Source organism: Arvicola amphibius, chromosome 6, assembly GCF_903992535.2.
Source record: "Arvicola amphibius chromosome 6, mArvAmp1.2, whole genome shotgun sequence".
Taxonomy (NCBI): domain Eukaryota; kingdom Metazoa; phylum Chordata; class Mammalia; order Rodentia; family Cricetidae; genus Arvicola; species Arvicola amphibius.
Window position 1 is genome coordinate 149,253,785 of NC_052052.2, and position 23,354 is coordinate 149,277,138.

Here is a 23,354-nt window from a genome sequence, read left to right on the forward strand (position 1 = left end):
CAGGAACGTAGTTACCCCCACAATTTCAGTTATCAAAACAGAGAAATACACTAATACACTCTGCATTTTACTTAGGGTAACTTAGGGTATGTTACTACTATGAACTGAAACTGCATTTTCAGTAAGTTTCAAGATAAAGTATTTTCCCCGTCCAAGGTCAGCCTCACAAACAGTCCACATAGCTGGAGTAACACTGGGCACATCTGCATGCCCTCTCTCCGCTAGCATCCCACATTTGACACAGCTTCACCCCAAGCACCTGCTTAATATCCTAATTGGCACGCTGATACACTTTGTGTGAGTTAGTAAAGTAATACAACAGAAGAATTAAAAATGGCAGAATGTCTATTGGAGGAATGGAATGCAGGGTGGGGCAGCAAGATTTTGTACACTTTTTTCTATTTTTTTTAACTAGAATCTGCTTTTTAAATTTTGATTTGAAATGAAAGTAAAGAAGAGATTTAAATGGGACGTCAAGAACACCCCGTCCAAGCACTAATACTATGTAGGAATCCTTTGCACAATACATGTAATAACTACTAGTTTTCACCACATTTTAGGAGAAAAGGAAGGAAAAATAAACAAATGTCTACAGCTAGAAATACTGTCAGTAAATAGGAGCATGGTCTGAGACACAAGCCAACAGCCCCTAAAAACACACTGTCAATGAATGCAGTCCGAGGGGTGAGCTGGGGCAGATACATGCTGAGGCCCATTTCAAATTGTCCTGAAACTACAAAACAGGATTTCAAAGGCAGTTTACTGTGCTCCAGAAACCTGAAGCTCTAAGTCTTCAGAAATGAACAAGGCACCACAGAGCACGGGTAGATGGGGAGCATGTGCAAATGCTCCCCAGGGTGGGGCCATGCAAAGCTTTCAAAGGGCATGCAGGTGGGCCAGAGCTCCCAGGTTCTGTTGCTTCTAGTACTCCAGAATAGATAACAAAGGCTTCAGTGGGATACAAGGTGCATGTTGGATAACTAACAAACACAGCTGACCAAAATTTAGACTTTACAATTATATTGGCTAATATATTGTCTTAAATAGGTACCTTTTGTGACCTTGAATTGCATTTCACACAAACAAACACAACAGAGCTTCTGGACTATCTCAAATACATTTATGAAAAGGACACTCTTTGAAGAAAAGCTGTGGATTAGGACAATAAACAAACTGCCCCAACATTGTCTATAGTACAAATACAGAGTATCTAACAGAATACAGAAGAAAGAAACAAAAGCCAAAACTAAATGAAAATCACTTATGAATTAAAATATGAACAAATTCCCTGACTGTGCAAAAAGTTTAACATACATAAAACAGATACTAGATTAACTTCAGATAAAGTAATCAGGCTGACTCAACATAACAAAGAGCGCGTGGTTCTGTATTTGCATAGCCTGCAATGGAAAACAGAAGACTGTACCAAAACACCAAAATCTCATCCAGACAGCATCACTCACAGAGATGCAGGACAAGGGGAAGCCAAGGATGGCTACAGTAATCACTGTGGGACTATCAGGAGGCCTGTCAGGACCAGCAGACAGTACCAGTGGCTGGGGCACTCACCCGAAGTGCTCTGCCTCTGGAATGCCACCATCTCTGGTCTAGAGTTCATGACACCGAGTCTTAAAAACCCCAGAGCACTCCACACTCCCAACCAGCTGCCCCACAGCCCCCGCAGGCCTCACAGCCAATCCCCGAGAGCCCTGAAAGTCACAGACTAAGAATCCTAATGCTCTTGGTCTAAGTTCCTGGGAACCAGATGTGGCCTGCACACTAAAAGTTGCCTGTATCTACCAATTCCATAGCCTCAATTTAACTAAGCAAGAAGACAGAAATATTAGTGAGGAAAATGTCACCTGAATTAATTGTATACAGTCCCTAAATGACGAGCATGTTGCCACCATTTTCACAGCTATTACACTGTCAGCAGGCATGGCGAGTGGTCCACCAATGACTAAAGCTCACAGAAAGATGGAGGCCGCATGTGAACACCACGCAGCTGTCTACGACAACAGTCAGCACCCACAGAGACTGAGTTCTGGGAGAGGAGGAAATCACGAGGAAAGACCCTAGAACCAGCCATCCCATCTGCCTTCCCAGGCAGACGGAACAGAAGTCTGAGAACACCATTCCCACACGAAGGGCAGTAACCACCTTCCTGAATTACACAGTGAAATGTTACCTTTTTAGGTATGCTCCATTTTAAGGAAGCAGTAAAACCTTACTAAAGCCAGAATATAACTCATCTGCACTGGATGTACCCAAATCCCATAAAATTCCACAGCAGTTTGGGGTGAAGCCAGGCTTGTAAAGACGAGCACCCTGAAGGGCATGAGCCACAGTCACTAGGTCTCCAAAAGAACGGTAAATCATCCCACATTTTCGGAGCTGGCCCAGGCAGGCACAGCAGTTAATTCTTACTAAATAGAAACTTGTGCAATGAATGAAACACTATAGGTGGCTCCCTTGAATGATTAGGGGAATTACCCCGTTCACATTTCACTGAAAACACTAGTTTTCTCACTAGCTTATGGGTCATGATTGCCTAGGTTGTTTACTGGGGAAACAGACTCATTCCGCACCTCGGCTCAGAAGTTCTAACAAAGTAAACTGCAAGATAACAACTTTTAATTCTGGGGAAACATGGCCCTAACAGAAAGTACAACCGTGCCACTAGTGTGCAAACCCTGTGACCTATGGGCACACTCAGGGAGATGAGAGACACTGTATACACCAACCTTCGGAGCTCAGGCCTGCACCTAAGAATCCTCGATGAGGCAGAGGTTGCCATTCAAGTGTTTCTGAGCAATCAGATGCACAAAGCAGAACGCTGTGACCTGAGACCTGGTTTCTCCCACTGAAGTTTCACAAGGATTGCTCATTTACCACAAATAATTATCTTAATGGCACCAAGCATTTTATTTCAACTTCTAAAACAATCCACATGTTGCAAAAGTGTCTTTCCAATGTTAACAGACTAAGAATATTCTTTTCTTATGAAGCTGTAAAAAGGAGACAAAGTGGAATCTTTGGTAAAAGTTCAAACCACAGAACATCTTAAGGGAGAATGGACCACTGCAGAGCAAGTATGTGACCAGCCCACAGGCTGACAGTAAGATTCCCTTCCAGGAGGCTGGAAAGATGGCTCAGCTGTTCAGTTCTCAAACTGCTCTTTCAAGGGAGTTTAGCTTCTAGCCTGTAGCTCCAGTCCCAAGGGAGCCAGCCTTCCCTCCTAGCCTCCACAAGTGCCCACACATCGCACATGGATCCAAGAGCACATGTACATAAAGAAAATGAATCCTAAAACAACAACAACAAAAGATTATTTTACCTACCAGCACAGAATATCCCGGGGACTTCACTCCTGATTATAATGGTCCGAACTTTCTTATCTGATTTCAATGCATCCACAGCTTTTGAAAACTAAACCAAAGTAGGGAGGGGAAAGAAGAAAAAGGGGGAAAAATCACTTTCAAAATCATGTCAACAATGTATCTTAGTATTAGAAGCAAACAGCTTAATCTCACACTCACCATTTTGAGAAGATTTTTACTGAGTGAATTTTTCCCATAAGCTCTGTTTATTCCAAGCACCACAATTCCTAGTTAAGGAGGGAAGAAAAGAACACACACTAAGGTTAGTGAGGCGCTCAGAGAACAGCCTGCAGCGTAAAGCTGACTAACCTGGCACGCGACCAATCTGTCATCTTAACCAAGGTTTCTTGCAAAGCTGGGCCTTTATTTCTACAGCTACAGCTTCCTTCTCAAAGCAAGTCTTTTTTTCTTAATATGGCAGCTAAAAACATGCCATACTAAGAAAATCGGTGCTGACTATTCCCAGTTTACTTTAAGGGGAGATTTTCAGCGTCATGGGCCCTTCAACTCTTCTCTTTGAAAGCGGCACGATAGGAATCTGCAATTTCACGGGAATCACTAAGACTGGGGAGGCCACACAGTAGAAAATGGCAATCACAGCTTCATTCATCACTGTCCAGTAAGTGGTATATACAAGTCACAGCCTTGCTACATGCAGGCCTCTGACCTGCTTTCTGCTGCTGCTCCCTCCAGTCGCTGGCAGCTTACTGCTCCTTGCTGTTTAACAGTCTCAGTTCTTCTTGACCTCTGCCCTGCACCCTTAACCCAGCAACACTTCCATTCAGACCTACAAGCAATTCGGACTCAGCCCAAATAAAATAGAGTTTCTTTTATCTTTCCTCTAAAACCCAAGCTCCCCCTGCCCACTCCCCGTTTTATCACACTTTCATCTGAACCCAGGCTCTCCAGCCCAGCTGCAGCTGTCAGACTAACTTTCCGAACCCAGTTCCATGCACAGAATTCACCACTTGTGCAAAGTCCTTCATTTACTACAACACGTCTGAATTCAAGGGCTGGAACTGCAGACCTGAAGTTCTGTACAACCTGCACTAGATCTCCCCTAAGCACAAACTTTCACTGTGGGGCAGAAAAGCCTTCTCCAGCTCTCAGCGTGGGCCTTATCCGTTCCTGACTTAAACCATGTCAAACTACACACATCCAAACACCCTCAGGGAGAAAAAAAGCTTGCAGGGCACTGAGGCCGTGAGAAGGTTCAGAGGCTACACCTGCACTGACTGAGAGCTGCAGTCCAGGGCCTTCAGCATTGGTATACTAGCTCACTAATCCTGCGGCAACCCAACAGGTAGCCACCATTCTGTCCCAGTTATCTAGGAGAGGTTAAGTGTGTGCCATTAGCAAGTAGGTGGTTATCTAGCTCCATACCTAAAGACTGCACTACATACAGTCAAACTTCAGTTTCCATGCGAAGATAAGTGAGTAGCTCAAGCCAGATGTACTGAGTACACATTATAGCACTCAGCTATCCCACTAAATATGCACCAACATGAATGGTGCTCGTGATTCTGACCAGACTGACATAGCCTGGAGCAAAAGAAAGCCAAGGAGTGGCTCCTCCAAGACACTGCTGAGACCAGCCAGAAGCTGGATGCGCAGGAAGGAAAGTGGAAATCATTGGGAAGAAGGCTTGACTGGACTGAGACACACCTTGAACTAGTAAAGCACACCTCTAGGGGTGGCTACGACCCCTACCAGCTGCAACCTCATGAATTAATTAATAATCCTGTGAGGGAGTCTTAGTGTGATGGTGTTATAGGAAAGTAGCCAAAGGCAGGAGGTGGGCCTGGCTGGAGGAAGTGGATCACTAAGTGTGGTGTCTTTGGGAGCTTCCTCCACTGATGTGGGATTCACCTCTGTATGCTGTGATTACCATTAACGAATAAAGAATCTGGCTTGGCCTATAGCAAAATAGAGCTTAGTTAGGTGGGGAAAACTAAGCTGAATGCTGAGAAAAAGAGGTGGAGTCAGAAAGAAGTCATGGAGACGCCACCAGAGACAGACATGTTGGAACCTTGCAGGTAGGCCACGATCCTCATGGTAAAATATAAAATAATGAAAATGGTTTAAATTAAGATGTAAAAGCTAGCCAATAAGAAGTTAGAGCTAATAGGCCAAGCAGTGTTTTAAATAATATAGTTTATGTGTTGTTATTTCAGAGTCTGGGCAACCAGGAAACAAATAAGCGGCCTTCTACAACAAATTAGTGCTACAACATGGTCAACTAAATCCACATAAAACCTTAGAGAACTTGGAAAGGAATTATAGACACTAAAAAACAAAATTTAGCTGCATTTTTTTCCGATGGGCTCTGAATGCTGGCGGCATGCTGCAGCTCCTTTAAGAGAGGTTTTTCTGATTCAGCAGTAGCAAAATAAAAAAATAAAAAGGCACACAGCTTTGAAAGGGAGGTTTTTTGGGCCGTGCTACCAGCATGAACAGGTTCTTGGGAGGCCAAGCATTTAAATGTGGTCTATGGGCAGTGTGCTGCAAGTTACTTGGTGGCAGCATGGGCCAACTGATTATCAGAGTTGAGGTGGTGAGGACGGCTCCATCCCAGCAGTCTCAGAGGCAGTGAATGGACTTCTGCCATGTTGGACAGGGTGGAGAAAGCAGGCAGGGCCATATTTCCCCTGGCAATGCTACCGCTTAAGTTCATAAGGGCTTAGCATTTTAAGAAGCACTTCTGGTCAGAAAAGGATTACAGATACAAAATAAAGACAAGAGAAAGAGAATGCAAAGTGGCATTAAGATGGGAAAGAGAAAAGTAAAACTTTCCCCCACTCAAAGGAGACATGGTTATCTATGAAGGAAATCCCACAAAACCCACAAAAAAACCCTATGGCACTAAGTTAATGAATTTAGCGATGCTTGTGTTTTATGCATTAACAATAAGTAATCTAAAAATAAATTTAGAAAAGAACTCCATTGGTGACGTCGAACCACAGAGCAGGAACTCCACTTTGCAGTTCAGCATTGGAAATCATCACTTAGTCCTAAGGACTAAAAACTAAAGAACCTGAAAAACAAGCAATCTTTAAATGTATCAGTGAACTAAGGTCTGACAAGAGAGCATAGAGAACTGTGGCGTGTCAACAGAAACCCGCAGCACAACCCTCCAGAGGAGCCAGCGCTGAGACAGAACACTTAACTACAATTGACAGACAAGGGTTTCATTTGAACAACAGCCCAGGAGCCCAGTGCAGGTCACATGTGATGGTTCATCCTGACTGTCAGCTGGACTAAGGCTCGCCTAAGAGATCAGCAAATCCACCTGCAGGTGTCTGTGTGCGACTCTCCAAAGGGCTAACTCATGGGAGAAGACAGCAAGAAGTTACACCGTCTATCAGTAAACTACACCATCAGTAAGCAACTACACCATCAGTAAATAACTACACCATCAGTAAACAAACTACCCCATCAGTAAACTACACCATCAGTAAACAACTACCCCATCAGTAAACTACACCATCAGTAAACTACACCATCAGCAAGCTGAAGGCAGCTAGTTTTCTTCAGGTTTACCATATACCATGAAGCTCATGGCGACAGAATTAGCTAACTACACAACTCTCCATAACTAAACTTGGATCTCAAGTAGCTCAGGCTGGCCTTGAATTCATTATGTAGTAGAGGGGGTAACAGATACATCACCACTCCTTGCTTGTGCGTCAATGGGAACTGAACCCAGGGCTTTCTGCATGCCAGGCGAACACTCCACCAGTTGAGCTACGCCCCAGTCCCCTACATTGATACTATTTTAAAGACAGGGTTGAACTTCTTTTGATGAAAAACAAAAGGGGGTTTGATGATTCATTTTGTCTCAAAATAAAAACAAAAATAATGTAGCAAACATAACCAGAAAGGCTGTGAGGCACAGAGAGAACTCAAGACAGGTTTAAAGACATTTTGAAGAAAGTGCCTGAAAATGTGGCATCCTTTGATAACGCTTTTTTTCCTTTCACCATGAAGATGTATATTTTTACTTAAAAATTTTCCAACTTAAATTTAATCATTATTACTAAAAAAAAAAATATTTATCAACCACTGAAAAATAGTGACAGTACCTGTTTGACAGCCACAATAAATCAACAGCCCAGAAAATGCTCCAAAGGGAGTAACAACTCAATGTCCACCACACAAGGTCCTGAGCTTCTGAACAGCACCGTGAGATGTGCATGAGAAAGGCAACAATTTGAAATTTGTCTTGATTTACTTTAGGTGTGTGGGTGTTTTGCCTGCATGTATGCTTGTGCACATGTGTGCCTGGTGTCATGGATGCTATATAAAGGACATCAGGTCCCCTGAAACTGGAGCTATGGAAGGTTGTGAGCCACCATGTGGGTGCTGGGAATAGAACCTGTTCCTTGTAAGAGCAGCAAGGGCTCTTGACCCCTGAGCCATCTATCTCTCCAGCCCTGTATCAACTTTTATAACAGGCAACATAGAGAGAACTTAACAATCCATTAAGAGAGAACAATTAAAATCAAAACCCAACACATGAAAAACACTACTACCATAAAAAGCATCCTTTAAAAGACTAAATCAACACATCCATAAAAAACAACCTAGTAAGGGAATGGAAAGGAGGTGCTCTTAAAGCTGATTGGGGGAAGACATCACATTTTTTTTTTTTTTTTTTGGTTTTTCAAGACAGGGTTTCCCTGTAGTTTCTAGAGCCTGTCCTGGAACTAGCTCTTGTAGACCAGGCTGGCCTCGAACTCAGAGATCCGCCTGCCTCTGCCTCCCGAGTGCTGGGATTAAAGGTGTGCGCCACCACTGCCCGGCAAGACATCACATTTTTAATAACAGTCAGAAAGGAGAGGCTGGAAGGATGACCAAATGACACTCTTAGCAAGATATGGGCAGATCCTACTGGCAGACACTCCCTACAACTCCGAACGCCAGAAAAATAGAATTAAGCAAATTAAACATGTCCTCACACAGTAAGCCAGAGTTGTAAACAGTTCCTTCACATCTATAACACAACACTGATTCTGAACAGAACGGTGCTAAATCCACCTGAAAAGTAACAATGCATCAAAAACCAAGAAAATACTAAAAAATGAACAGGGCTGAGGAAGAAGGAGCCAAGCCATGACACAGGGCAACGGTAGTCAGGGTGGGCAGAGGGCCTGCCTCCTGGGGATTTCCTTCGAAAACACCAGTGTAAGTCAGTGGGGCAGAGGTAAACATGCAAGTATGGCTAAGCGCTCATGGGAAAAGCAAAGTAAATGCAGAAGACCATACGGGTGCAGCTCAAGGACTGAAGACTCCTCAGGAGTGGCTTTCTCCGCCCCCATTCTTTCAATCTGAGGCTGCGGGTGCCCAGGTTTTGTCCTTCATAGACAGCAGAAGCATCCTTCAGTTTGTACAGTATGAATTCTGTCAAACGTTTTCTCTGAGTGTGTTGGGATAATTGCAGTATTTCTTGCTTAGCTTGCTGATGTGCTGAATCACTTGAAATGCTTTTCAATAATGACCGCACACCTGCATCCCCCAGAGTAAACCCCACGTGGTTGTGTAAATAGCTCTTTTTATGTACTGTTAGAGTTAATTCGTTTGTGTTTTATTTGAGGCCAAAAAAAGACACACACACCTAAATACACAAGACCATGAGGGTGAAGAAACTAGTGAAGAAGACAACAGAAAGCACAAACATGATGCATGATATTCCAGTCATTCAATAGTAACCTTAGGCTTGAAAGACCTAAAGAGATCATCGGGGTTTGGAGAAATAGCTCAGCTGGGAGAACGCTTGCCCTGCATGAATTCAACAAACAAAATTGTCAGAGTGAATAATAAGCAAGACTTGGCGGGTGGCTCTAAAGACACATGCTGTTGATTTTAAGGTAAATCATGCTGGCACTAATCTAAGAAAGCTGGAGCAGGTATATCAATTTCAGAGAGCTGATTTCGGAGCAAGGAATAGCCTTCCAAAAGAAAGGGGCACACTGTAATTCAAGGGTCCTGGTCCTCTAAGACAGCATCATCCTTCATTCGCTTGCAGCTGTAGAAGAACCAATTTTGGGGAGAAGAGATATACCATGCCCCACGCCCCATACCACTGCAGGCTGAACTCTCCTCCACCAGCAGACAGGCCTAGCTGCAGCTCTGCTCACTGACTGCAAAAGCCACTCACTGAATGCAGAAGAAGCTTTAACGAGTCACAGTGGAGTTTACGCTCTTCACAAGCTCAAGGAAACATCAGTAAGAGAGACCACACCAGGGGTGAAAACACTTTAACCCACATAGTGCACTCCTGTAATCCCAGCACTCGGGAGGCTGAGGCAAGATCACAATTCTAGGCCAATGTGGACTATTCTGCAAAGCTATGTTAAAAGACAAGAAAGTTGGGGTTGGAGAGATGAGATGGCTAAGCGGCTGAGAGCATTGGCCGCTCTTCCAGAGGACCCAGGTTCGATTCTGCCACTCACATAGCCGCTCACAGCTGTCTGTAACTACAGTTTCAGGGTATCCAACACCCTCACATGGACAAAACACTAATGCACATAAATTTTTTAATTAAATAAATTTTTAAAAACTAAAGAAAAGAAAATGAAACTAGGACAGCAAATTAATTGCAAAGGAAGGGAAAGGTGAAAATCATCAGAATCAATGGCAGAATTACCGACAGTGGGAAAAGAAAACCAGCACAGAAAGTTCAACGCAGTAAGGGTAGTGTGTGCATGTGCGCATGCGTGCATGCCCTGGGCTGACATCAGGTGTCCTCTACTTTGAGGCAGTCTCTCAACTGAACCCAGAGCCAGGCACTCTGTCTAGTCCAGCTCTATGATTTCCACTCTCTGCCTTCACACTGGGATCACAATACCAATAGCACCAAGCCCACCTGGCCCCCAGGCCCGCTCGGTATCTGGGTGGGCTCTATAAACTCCAGTCTTCACACGTGGACAGTAAGCACATTAAACACCTGAGTGTTTACCTCAGTCCACAAGGTTAGTTAGCATCAAACCAGATAAAGATTACAGAAACAGAAAACCAGAGACCAGTATATCTCCTAAACATAGATGCAAATAAAATACATGCATACTTAACCACAACCACATGGGATTTACTTCAGGGTAGGGGTGTGGGTCATTATTGAAAAGCATTTAAAGTGATCCATCACCTCAGCAAGCTAAGCAAGAAAAGCCAAGATTATTTCAGAAAAAGTACTTGACAAAATTCAACAAGATAAAAATTCACTCTACTGATGGGAAAAGCTTCCTCAACTGAACCGGACTCAGGCAGCGAAGTCTGAATGCTGTCCTCCGCAGCCCAGAGCAGTGAGCAGGAGGAGGGAAACCCAGCAGTGTAAAGTAGCAGGAGAAGGAAATGAAGCCGTTCAAAAAGAAGCAAAGCCATGACATGCCATATATGGGAAACACAGAAAGTATTAGGACAAATAAAAGAAGCACACAGTACAACGTCTCTGGAAAGAACTCCAGAGGACTCCTACACGTCAGCAGTGAGTAGCTGGAAAATGAGAGCGGTGAGACAATTCCTTCATGACAAGAAGCAGAAATGGAGCCAGTCAGTGCAGACAAACCTATGGAGAAAAAACAAGTTGGGGGGGAGGAAGGTTCTGAGAGATGGAACAAATGGAGTGTCCTGTTGAAGTCTAGAGGGTTTACTGATTTGATTTTTCGAAAATGATATAAATTGAAGCTGATGAGATGGTTTGGTGGTCAAGAGCACTGGTTGCTCTTGTCGCGGCCCTGAGCTTGATTCCCGGCATCTGCATCAGGTGGTTTGAAGCTACTGTTTACCCCAGAGCCCGGGGATCCAACGGCCTCTTCTGGCTTCAGAGAGCACTGTGCTCCCACGCACATATGTGCACATATGTACACACATATATACATAAATCTTTTTAAAAAACAAAAGTAAAAATGTCCTAAATTTGGATTGTGTTGAGAGAGCACAGCTGTGAAGATGCCTTATTGAACATTATAGCCCATCAATCATACCTCAATAATTCAAACCTCTTTAACTTTATTATTGAGATAATTCACATATTCATAAAATAAATGGAAATATATATACTGATATTCTGTTTGTAATCTAACAAATAAAGGTTGCCTAAAGATCAGGGTGCAGAGCTAACCTATAGAGACCAGGCAGTGGTGGCACACACCTTTAATCCCAGCACTAGGGAGATGGAGACAGGAGTGATATGGCCGGGTGGAGAGAGAAAAGTAAGGTGGGAGGAGATAGGAGCTCAGATGCAGTCTGAGGTTTCATAAAGAGAACAATCAGTCTGAGGTTTCGTAGAGACAGCAACCAGTCTGAGGATTTGTAGAAACAGGATCACCCCTTTGATCTGAGCGTTGGTAGAGGAAAGAACTCTCTAGTGCTGGCTGCTCTGCTTCTCTGATCCTTCAGCCTTCACCCTCTAATATCTGACTGAGTTTTATTTATTAAAACCAATTAGAATTTGTGCTGCAAATATATCTTTTCAAACATGAAGACAGATGTGCTAGCAGACTTCTGCCATGTACCAGCCTACCATGGATAAAGTTGGCATAAATAAAGACCATGGAAGGGCTCTATCACCAGATCTTTGCATCTAGAGTGAATAAGGTACATCAAGAATGACTTCTCTGTTCACTTGTTCATTTGTTATCTGCCAGAAACTGTCCCAACAGTTTTACAAAGACATTTTTAAAACGGGCCACAGTATAGTCCAAGCTTACTACTCCACAGAAAAGAAAATTCCTAGGGGCAGGGAGAAGCCATTCCGGAAAGCATATGCAGAAACCCGAGCAGAAAGGGCTGCAGAATAGCAGGTCAGGGGCAGCTGCAGGGTGTGAGCTGATTAGGCCCCAGGGAAGGAGCTGACTAGCCTGCAAGCAGAAGCTCCCTAGCACGTCAACATGAAGAGTGAGCAAGGAGGGTGACTGAAGACGGCGGGGACGGGATGGGGGACTGGACTAAAAGGAGCCTCTGCAAGCCAAGCCAAGACCTCTAGGCTACTCTAAAACTCTAGGATGAACAAAAACGTAAGAAGAAATAACCACCAGGGAGACCTGGCTCTCTGAGGGGACCCCCATTGCAAACTACAAACACAGCTCTGACAACAGCTGCAAGCCGGCAGTGTTCTGCAGGTGCCAACCTCTGCCGCTGGCCTAAACCTTACACAGCTGGGTGGGTGCCTCTCTGGTCCCAGACGGTTCTCATATTCCTGAGAGGCTGAGAGCAACAAATTCTAGACTCATCACTCTGACAAACCCACTGGGAGATCTTGAGAATGTGCTGATGGAATCCATTCAGGCCACAGCACCTGCAGCAGCCCCTCCCCCCTCCTAGACACCACCAGGCACCCTACCGAGAACACAGGGATTTCTCACCTGAAAAAGTGAGTTTACATCAAAGGGGATATTGGTGGCCACACAGTCTGGGCCCCACCCTTTCCCCAAACTAGCCTGGGAATCATCTAGCCTGGGTATCATCTAGCCTGAGTACAAGATTCTGCTGTGAAATTACAATCCTCAAAGATCTGTGAAAGATGACCACTCCTGCCTCATCTGCCCTGATTCTATTCTTCAGAACCCCCTCAACGCTGTGTCTCTGGTGCCAAGGCCTGAACTTACTGAGTCCCTGCCATGCTGTCTGCTGTCTGTCTGTTCATGACAAAAACTCTAGTAACTAAAACACCAACAATCTGCCTCAGTGTCCCTCTTAAACCTACATCAGCAACCTTTCAGAGACCCCATCCGGCAGTACCCCGGCCTTCGCGTTCTCCTTTGCACTCCCTTACAGTTGGCTCAGCGGTAAAAACAAAGCAAAGCCTTCACTGTCATTTCTGCCAATCCTCAAGGAATGGTGGGTCTTAGGGCCAGGGAGTCCTAACTACTGATATTTACATTAAGGATAAACTGAAAGTATCTTTATCAAATCATCTTCAATGCAATGTGCTATATCTTCTGCAATCCAATCGCATCCCAACTTAAAGGCTTCCCAGATGTTCTGTGTGAATTTGCATTGAACATGCACTCAATTTGGTACCCTTCGTCAGGACCCTTCGTAAGTAACACACCACTGGGGCATACAACTTAACTGAAACACCAGCACCCCTAAGCTTACCCCAAAGACTGACTGACATTCAAAGCTTTAATGATTCTAGGCCTGTCCAAGCTGCCAGTTGGGGGCTTCCTGCTACTCCATCATACCAGACTTGCCTTCGGCGGTTTCCCAAATCCATATCTCTATCATTTTGACCATTCCAGTGTCTCACACGACTTGAATGAACAAGAAGCAAAATGACTCCCATACTCATGAGCACCTGGCGCAGGCTACCTACTCATCAGGCACAGAGACTGTACAATCTCATCATTCTGCTTGATGCATCCGATGGTTGGAGAGCAGGGGAACCCGCTTCAGAACCGTCAGTTTCCATTGCCTATAGAATGCCTTGGAGTGGGCTGGGTGGCTCAACCCTGTGATCCCAAAACTCTTGAGTCTGAGGATCTTCAGTTCCAGGGCAGCCTAGGCTACACAGTGAGAGATAAACCCTGCAGACACTGCAGGGTTCTCCACAAGCCTGTAGCCAGTATCATCTGACCTTCAAAAGACAGGAGGGAAAGACAGCCATCCTGACTAACTTATTGTCCCTTTCTACTTAACAGATTCCAGCACTCTATAAATGGATGTCGTGATGCAATGAGTGATCCTCTCTTCTATCGTGGGCAATACCCTATCCCACCTTCTCCACCCCTGTAGCAAGGCTAACACTGCAACTAAAAGGAACTTCCCCAATATTCCTCTGCATCTTACCTTTGCATCGCTCCCCACACTCTGTCTCCCAGAACAGGGAGCCCAAGGACAAGATGAATATTTTTTATTTGCTCCACGGAGCTCAGTAAGGGAAAAATAAATAAATAAATAAATAAATAAAAGTGCCCAAAATTCTTTAAGTGGAATGCAACAGTCCCCCAAAAACTAACTCTCCGACATAAAATGTGCAAAAGAAAAAGATGACTTTCTCTAATTTAGGATTCTCTCGGATAATAAAAGGCATCCCCGCTGCAGCTCCTACAACTCTCGCACTGACGCCGAAGGTGGCAGGGTGCTATTACACAGCAAGAAGCAACCCTGGCCCAGAAGTGAATCCCGGCCTTGACCTTGGCTGGAGAGACCCCCCAGACGCGAGCAGCAGCACCATGCGCGCTGAACTCGGAGGGCCACCGTACCCTCCGGCCGCAGAGGCAGCAGGGCCGACCTCTGCGGCCTCGCCCGCAGCTCACCTCGGTTCTCCTCCTCCAGGTGCCTCACGCGCAGCTCGTCCTCCGTCTTCACCTCAGAGCTGTAGCCCCTCCTCGAGGCGGGATCCCCGGCCCAGGCCACGGGGCCGAGCCGCGCACAGCACGCGGCCACCAGGCGGACGCGACCCGCTCTCAGGGCGCCCAGAGCGCCCGGAGCTACCGCCGCCATGTTGTCTGTTTACAGCGGGCGCCCGCGGCCAGGCCCCGCCCCCCGTTTGGAGACGCGCACGCGCAGGACGGGCGTCTGGCGCCCTGGCCCCGCCCCTTGCCGTCTGGCCTCGCCCAGACCCTCATTACTCTGGTGGTTATGGGGAGACAAGTCTGTGCTACCAGTGAGACATTAGTCTCCTGTCACCACAGAGACGAGGCATCTTTAAAGCTGTGGAAACGCTAAGGGGACACATTCCGAAGTACTAGAGGGATTTGCCTCCCTTCCCTCCTTGGGCCATAGTCTAGGGTTGTGACTTCCGTAGGGAAGGAAATATATACACTCTTGTACCCCTCCCTTTGGGATGTCGAAGTGTTTAAAACTCCACAAGGAAAAGGAATTTCCTCCCGGAATCCCAGGTTGGGACTGAGCAGTTTGGAGCCTTGAGGTCAGTCAGAGGAGGAACTTCTCTCCAGGCAGAAGAGTCATGGGTCTGTGTCAGACCATCTTGCAGGAGAGACTGGAGATGGCGATGGGTCAGTGATGGATGGGACCTCACCTTGACCAAGACTACCTAGCTAGACATACGCCTCCATTTACACCTAAACCTCATATCAGGACCTTGAAGATGGTCTTGGGGGACAAGGACATCATAGGACCCCTTTGTTCCTCTTCCCAATGTGTACACATTGAACTAATCTCTAATTGGCCTATTAAAGACAGGTGGCTGAATCTAGTTGATCAGCACTGTCAGGACCTCAGGCTCGATACCCGCCCATCACAAGGCCATTGTGTTAAGTGAGCAGAATAGTGAACAAAATTGCTCCATTCTCTTAGGTTTGGTGGAACAGGGGGGCAGCTCAGCCTGAGACCTCGGCTTGTCATTACACGTGCCTGGTAAACCTAGCCAGGGAAGGGGAAAGCAGCAAGTAGGGAACTAGGCCCACCTGCCCACCTGTGGGGACTTCCTAGAGGCCAGTGTCCCAACAAAAGCCCACCCCAAGGAAAGCTCAGCCAAAGCTCAGGCCCAGGAACAGTTCCGAGTCGAGGGCTCCTCCCAAAACCTCAGGTCAGTTCTGTAAAGATATTTATTAGTGTGCCTTGTTTGAGAATTCCCTGCTACCTGGTTTCTGTCAACTCTCCACCCAGAGAAAGCCTATTTAGGAAGAGTGTCTAGTCTTCAAATTGTACCACTATTACTGAGTTTAAGGGTTGGTACTATGCGCCTCAGAATCCTAACAAACCAGGTTCCACTACGTGTCCTCAGTAAACCAATTCAAAGGTGAAAGGCAGAAATGGGAGATTGATTCAAATATGTCCGTACTGGAAAGAGAGACAAACAGATTCAATGATGCTTCAAGTCCTTCTTCAGTTTAAGTAGAGAGACGAAGTCATGCAGAACCAGGCAGTTCAGGTGAATATGTGGTCCCTTCCATCATTGATCCAGCATTGTCTGTGAGAAATACCCGGCGTGGGGGTGGGAGGCAGGGGATTCCAATTCCCTGGGGAACTTTATTTCCCAGTATAAACTTAGAGGGAGCGATAGAAAGTCTCTTCAGAATACTTCCAGTCCTCCCAGACCAGGAGATTACACGCTGGCCATAGAAATTCTAATATAATACATTATGTTTGGCACCCTCAATGTTCCACCTGCTGGGCTTGTAGCCAGAAGGAAAAGAGCCAGGAGAATAGCAAGTAGCTGTAGCCGGTGCTACAATAATGAGACAGTGACCTTGGGACAGCCTCTACCGTGAGTTCTGTCAAGTACCACTTGGGAAGTTGTTCTTAAAAGCAGCTTGTATCCTTTATCCAAGAGCAGTGTTCCTTTTGCTAAGTGCTGAATTTGCTAGTGTTATGGTTTATGGTTTCTCCAATTTGGTTTTGAAGTCTCTAGGCAGATAGGAGGTATGGGGGTTGAAAGGGAGGCCAAAGAGTGGGAAGGAAAGTGAGGGAGAGAGAGAAAGAGAGAGAGGAGAGAGAGATTAAGGATGAGAGCCAGATGACGTGGTGGCTCCAATTGGTGGGCTGAGCAAGCCCCTGTTTGAGTCCTGCTGTGGTCAGAGGGTTCATCTCTGCACACCTGGCAATCCGTATAGGGTGAGGAAAGTCACGGACTGTCTATGAAGGTAAGACAGATGTCTGAATGGACCAGATTAAGAACTGGGAGTGGGGGCAGACAGAACTGGAAATTGGTTGCATCAAGGGTGACTGGACCCTGTCTCAGGGATAAAAAGGTTAAATTGGTCTTTAAAACAGATGCAGAGTCAACATAAAATTTCAAGACTCCATTGCACTGGGAACACCCCCTCCTGTTTGTTTATTTGGTCAATTGGCTTTTTACATGAGGTCACCGTACACTGCCAGGTTGGCCCCCAACTGGAGATCCCAGGCCTCCCGTATGTCAGACTCACTCCCTGAACTGAGGAAAGTGTTTGTGTCCTTTACAGGTATTACAAAAAAACACTTGGAAGGGCGCAAATGACCAGTCAGGTGAAGTGGAACACCAGGTAAAGCCCAGAAGCTTCCTCCCGTGGATGGGTTAGGGTGCAACACCCGAGGTCCTCTGGCCTCCACACGCCTGGACGTTCACATGCACAAAGAAGTGACTTTGAATTTGGGTCTTTTCAAAGGCTGGCAGCAGCATATCCCACACCTCTTCCCCTCTTCCTCCCCGCTCAGCCTGGGATCATGACAACCTAAGCAAGACTGGGCAGGGCACCCTGTCACTAAGCTGGTGTATTTAGCACCAGAGAAGTATTAAACAAGTTTTGAAGGAGGATATTTTCAGCTTCTGATGTGTCTATTGAGATGGGATTCACGGAAAGGCAAGGAGTACCTGGACATTTGATGACAGTATGGTCCTCTCCCCCACTTAGCCAAACAGATGAAGAGTGGGAATTGGCCACAGAACTGTCTAGAAACCAGCCGTATTGCTCTTTATCCCTCTTGCTTTAATAAGTCTGCAAGCACACCCTCCTGCTTCTCCTAAATAGACAGAGTCCCTTCTCTGTTGCTAGAGAACCAGAAATCTATGGTTTGATCTCTGTCCTGCCGTAGCCCTGGAATCCATGGTTCTTCGTGTCTAGCGGGGGGAGGGGATGATATTCTGTCCTCTAACTCCTTTGTCCTGTGGTATAAAGGGGGCAGGACAGGGTGTCCAACCAGCTCTAGCCACCATAAACCAGGTGGCTTAAACAACAGATTTTATTTCCTCATAGACATGGAGGTTGTAATACAAGGTCAATGTGCTGGGTCAGTTTCTTCTGAGGCCTTTCTTCTTGGATAGCAGATGGTCACCTTCTCACCGTGTCCCTGCATGACCTCTCCACTGCATGTACCTGTCCCTTGTGTCCCTTCCTCTGTTTAGAAGGACAGCAGTCCTGGTAGAGCAGGCTTGGCAGAGGTGAGGATGTTCTAAAAAGACATTCATGTCTTTCGATCTGACTTGGAGATTATTGAAACAGTGGGCCCCAAAGAAATGGGAATTTCCCCCTAGGAGTCTCCTGCTGGGAGAAGGAGAAGGTGCCAGCCAGGGAGGAAACTTGACTCCTAGAAAGAGATTTCACACAGTCCCTATAACTCATTAGGCCACTTTGCATGACGAGACTGGAGCCCAAATAATGTGGGCAGTACCACAGCTTCACAGGACTACTTAGCTATTCATAGCCTTGGCTTTTAGATTGTGTGAGGCTTCCCAGGATCTCCTTGCTCCTAGCTCCTCCTCCCAGTGCGGCCAAACTGAATAAAGCTCCTTTGCCCACTTGCCACTCTTCTATTGTTTTGTTTGGGGGGTATGTTTGTTTGTTTGTTGAGACAAGATTTCCTTGTGTAGCCCTGGCTGTCCTAGAACTTTCTCTCTGTAGACCAGGCTAGCCTTGAACTCACAGAGAACCGCCTGTCTCTGCCTCCCAAGTGGTGGGATTGAAGGTATGCACCATTACTGCCCAGCTCCCTGCTTTCTACTCTTATTTGACTCTTTTAATTGGCTTGTTGAGGACAGGTAGCTAGACCTAACTTGGGCCACTAGTTGTAACCCCCAAGTTTATTAACAAACAGTGTTATAGCCAGACTCCACCCATATGAGCCTCCCAGCCTTAATTACTTCATATTCACACAGGAAGGCAGGGGATTTCACCCCATGCACTTGGGAGAGTCACAGCTCAGTATGAGAAATTATTTTATTTGTTCATTTATGTAAAGTCTTATGACTGTCCAGGCTGACCTGGAACTCCAACTCCATCGTTCTCAGCCTGCCAAGGTGTACACCAACAGAGATCACACAACAGAGGACTGACTCCCTAGGGTCCCTCAGCCAGCTCTGCTGACCTATCCCTGTGCCCTGACTAACCCTGATCTATAGCAGTGCCTCAGGTAATGACAGGACCAGAAGCCTGAACCATCTGGGCCTCACACACACCGTGTCTCACATGCTCACACATCACCGTAAGAAGCATTTTGTCAACAGTCACATCACTAATAAGCTTCAAAGGCCAGGGCAAATCCAAGCAAAGTTCCTTCATGATCCTCCACGTCCCTGCTACTGCCTCTCTTTTCCCTAGGACATCTGCTTCTGCATGTCCCATCTTCACCATGCTGAGCAAGTGTCCTGTTTGTGGAGACGCTGGCCTGCAAATGCTTCCCGTCCAGGCAGAGTAGCAGAGTAGATATTGCTTACCAAGCACCCAGCAAACTCAGCAGGAAGATCACTGTAGTTCAGGTCAGCCTGGGCTACACAGGGCTAACCTGAGCTTCACGGTGAGTTTGAGTCCACCCTAGGCTGCTTGAGATGCCATCTCAAATAGCTAAGCTGCTGCTTTCATAAGGTTTATAATAGAGCAATAGATGACAGCTCTGTCTTCTCTCTCTCTCTCTCTCTCTCTCTCTCTCTCTCTCTCTCTCTCTCTCTCTGTGTGTGTGTGTGTGTGTGTGTGTGTGTGTGTGTGTGTGGTGTGCTTTGTGACTTTCCAGAAACCTGTCCCTCAAAGCAGCAGATAGAATCTACTTCAAGGTTTTGAAGTGCTGGTGTGTCAGGCCCATGGTGGTCTCTCTGAACCTCTCATCTGTTCACGAACATCACAGCACGAAAACTCACCATGCAGGACTGCTGGGCCTGGCTGAGTTGCAGCAAGATCAGGATGAAGCCAGGCGATTCCATGGTCCTGCAGGGGAGGGGGCAGCTGCCTGAAGTCAGGCCTCCAGTCTCTTCCAAGCTGATTTTTCCACTCTCTGAGGATGTTCTCAAACACCTTAGTTCTTGTTATTTTTATTGCACTAATACTACCTGAATGCAAACCTGTGGTTAAAAGCACTCATGCAGCCAGGAGAGGTGGAAGACGCCTTTAATCTCAGTGCTCTGAGGCAGAGGTAGGCAAATTTCTATGAGTTGTGCTTGGAGAGTTACAGGTTAACCAGAGCTGCTTGGTAGGACCCTATCTCAAAATAAAATAAAATAAAATAAAAAAGTGCTCAAGCTGAACAGAGTTTTGTAGTGGGAAAAGCATCCATGATACATAAGTATTGCTTTGGTTTGGGTTTTGGTTTTTTAAGACAGGGTTTCTCTGTGTAACAGCTCTGGTGGTCCTGGAACTCTCTTTGTAGAATAGGCTGGCCTTGAACTCACAGAGATCCTCCTCTGCTTCCCAGGTGCTAGGATTAATGGAGAGTGCCACCACACTTGGCATGAAATTATGGTTTTTTTGATAGGAAAGGCTCAGTGTGACTTGCTGCGTGCTCTTAAAACGTTATTTGGTGATGTGGAGATACAAAAGGTCATCAGAGTGTGCAAAGGTTAGGAGTGTCTTAGCTCAAGAAGGTGTTCACAGAGCACTGGAGAAGCAAGCCCTGGACTCCATCTCCAGTACCACATAAACTAAGTGTGGTAGTACCCACCTGTCTTCCGAGTACTGAGGTGGTGGAGGCAAGAAGATCAATCTGTGCTACTTGAAACTCTGTGTCAAAAAAAGCAAACAATAACAGCAACAAAACCACATAAGATAATTGTATAACCGGATGCCATGACCACGCCATGGTATGATTAAGGGGAGGTTCCTATTGCAGACCTGTGTATGAGAGAGAGCTTCCAGAGGCACCTGCAGGGATTCAGAGAAGATAGAGAAAGTAGCACACTATGGACAGCCAACTGGACCTGACCATGACCTAGGCAGAAGCTGAGGGCGTGAAAGGGAGATAGAAAGAGGGAGAGTGCTGGAGAGCTGGGGCGGGGGTGGGGGAGGGGAGACAGAAGACAGGAACTGGGGGCTGGAGAGGTGGCTCTGAGGTTAAGAGAACTGACTGCTGTTCCGGAGGTCCTGAGTTCAATTCCCAGCAACCACATGATGGCTCACACCTATCTATATTGAGATCTGGTGCCCAGAACACTATATACATAATAAATAAATTTTAAAAAATTTGACCAAGAAACAGCAGGGTTATAAGGAGAATGAGTAGTGGGGGAGGGAAGCCCATGAGCTGAAGGGAGTTTAGTGTAGGGGAGGAGGTGAGAAGGGCTAGGAGGCTAACAAGAACTTTGAAATGTGCAACATGTACCTGTGATGTGTATGGAGGGAACCTAGAAACCACCAGGCTCTTTGGTATGCTAAAAGGCACCTCAGAGAGCCATTTGTCTCTTCTGCCACTTAGAGTCTGGGGCCATGGAGTTTCCTTTGGACCTGACAATAACATACATAAATTTCCATTCCAAATGCAATATAGAGCAATAAGCCTTAATAGACTTGAAGATCTAATGTAAGAGACGATTACTTAATTTCAGATTCCACACTGCAACTGACCTTAAATAAACTAGGTCGAAGGAGATGGCTCAGCAGGTAAAAGCCTTGTTTCTCAAGCCTGGTGATCCCTATTTGTATCCCCCAAACCCATGTGAAAACAAAAAGTGGGAGTCATTGGTGCGCCTACAATCTCAGCATGCCTACCCTGTGATAGGAGGTAGAGATGGGAGAACCATCCAGAAGCTCATGGGCTAGCCTGGAACTCAGAGCTCCACCTGCCTTTCTGCCTCCCAAGTGCAAGGGTTAAAGGTGTGCATGGAGATGCCCAGTTAATAGTTTTAGATCCCATGCCAGGCGTCACAAAGCTATGTTATAGAGAAATCATGTCTCCCTGAGCAGATGCTTCAGCACAGAGTTAGTTACCTTCTTCATGACACAGTGGGCAGTTCTGAAACCTCTTGTAGTTCTTTTTGCCTTAACTGTGCGGCCAAGAATTCTCTCCAGGAATGGTGCTCGGAGACTGGCCAGGGTGACGGGCAGTGATGGGCACACCTCTCAAAATCACTGAAGCTCCTATTCTGTACCCCTCTTGTTTGAGACTCCACCCACCCCAGATGTCGCAGATACAGTAGTCATCCACACTTTGTCCTCTGCTCCCTGGACTAGTATGACTGCAGATTTCTGAGTGTCGACCACTGTGTAGGGCACAAACCAGGCTGGTGTTGAACCAGAGATCTGTCTGCCTGTGTCTCCCAAGTACTAGGATTAAAGGCGTGTTACATCACTGCATGGTTAAGAAATGATATTTTTGTTTTGGTTTGGTTTGGTTTGGTTTGGTTTGGTTTCTTTAAGACAGAGTTTCTCTGTGTAACAGCGCTGGCTATTCTGGAACTACCTCTGTAGGCCAGGCTGGCCTCAAACTCACAGAGATCCTCCTGCCTCTGCCTTCCGAGTGCTGGGATTAAAGGCATGCGCCTCCACCACCAAGCAAAAGATGATATTTTTAAAGAGACTTACTTCTAAAGTGCTTGAGTTTGTAAGGATGTGGGACTTTTGAAGTTTGCAAAATGTTTTATATTGTGATATCTTTATTAAATGTGTGGTCTTTGGGATGAACATGAAAGTAAGGTTGTGTCTTAGCAGTGATGTGCTGTGTGTCAAACTGACCAGGGGTCAGCTGTCCTGGCTAATTTCATGCCAACTCGACACAAGCTAGGGTCATCAGAGAGGAAGGAGCCTCAACAGAGAAAATGCCTCTATAAAATGGGCTGTAGGCAAGTCTGTAGGGCATTTTCTTAATTAGTGATTAATGAGTGAGGGCCCAGCCCATTATGGGTGGCCCATCCCTGTCCTGGTGGTCCTGAATTCTATAAGAAAACAGGCTGAGCAAGCCATGAAGAGCAAGCCAGTAAGCAGCACTCTCTCATGGCCTTGTATCAGTTCCTGCCTCCAGGTTCCTTCTCCATTTGAGCTCCTGTCCTGACTTCCTTTGATGGTAAACAGTGCTGTGGAAGTGTGAGCTGAATAAACCCTCTCCTCCCATCTTGCTTTTCGTCATGGTGCTTCATCACAGCAATAAAAACCCTAACTAAGACAGATCCCTATAGATTTTTAAAACTATATTTATTGTTTTATACAGTTTTAAAGTGAAGAAAACAAAACAAAAGATACTTTGCAAAAACTAGGTCACTGTTGCAGAGCCAGGATTAAAAACAGGCTCCTTGGAAGTGGCAGCAGATGACCTGTCTCTACCTCCCCATGCTGCAGGATAAAAGGCATGTGCCACTGTGCTAAGAATTGCTGCTATTGCTACTTTAAAGAG

The 23,354-nt window shown here is 46.0% G+C and overlaps 1 protein-coding gene across 2 annotated transcripts in view; it reads right to left on the reverse strand.

The window, feature by feature from the left end:
- Auh (AU RNA binding methylglutaconyl-CoA hydratase) overlaps positions 1 to 14,856 on the reverse strand; it is a 94,630-nt gene extending 79,774 nt beyond the window's left edge. For both annotated transcript variants that reach the window (XM_038332539.2, XM_038332538.2), the window contains exons 1-3: positions 14,639 to 14,856; positions 3,540 to 3,607; positions 3,342 to 3,429 (exon numbers count right to left, since the gene is read on the reverse strand). In XM_038332539.2, the coding sequence (XP_038188467.1) occupies positions 3,342 to 3,429; positions 3,540 to 3,607; positions 14,639 to 14,825 (343 nt within the window). In that variant the 5' untranslated portion in view covers positions 14,826 to 14,856. The remainder of the gene's footprint in view (positions 1 to 3,341; positions 3,430 to 3,539; positions 3,608 to 14,638) is intronic.
- Between the last annotated feature and the right edge of the window lie 8,498 nt (positions 14,857 to 23,354).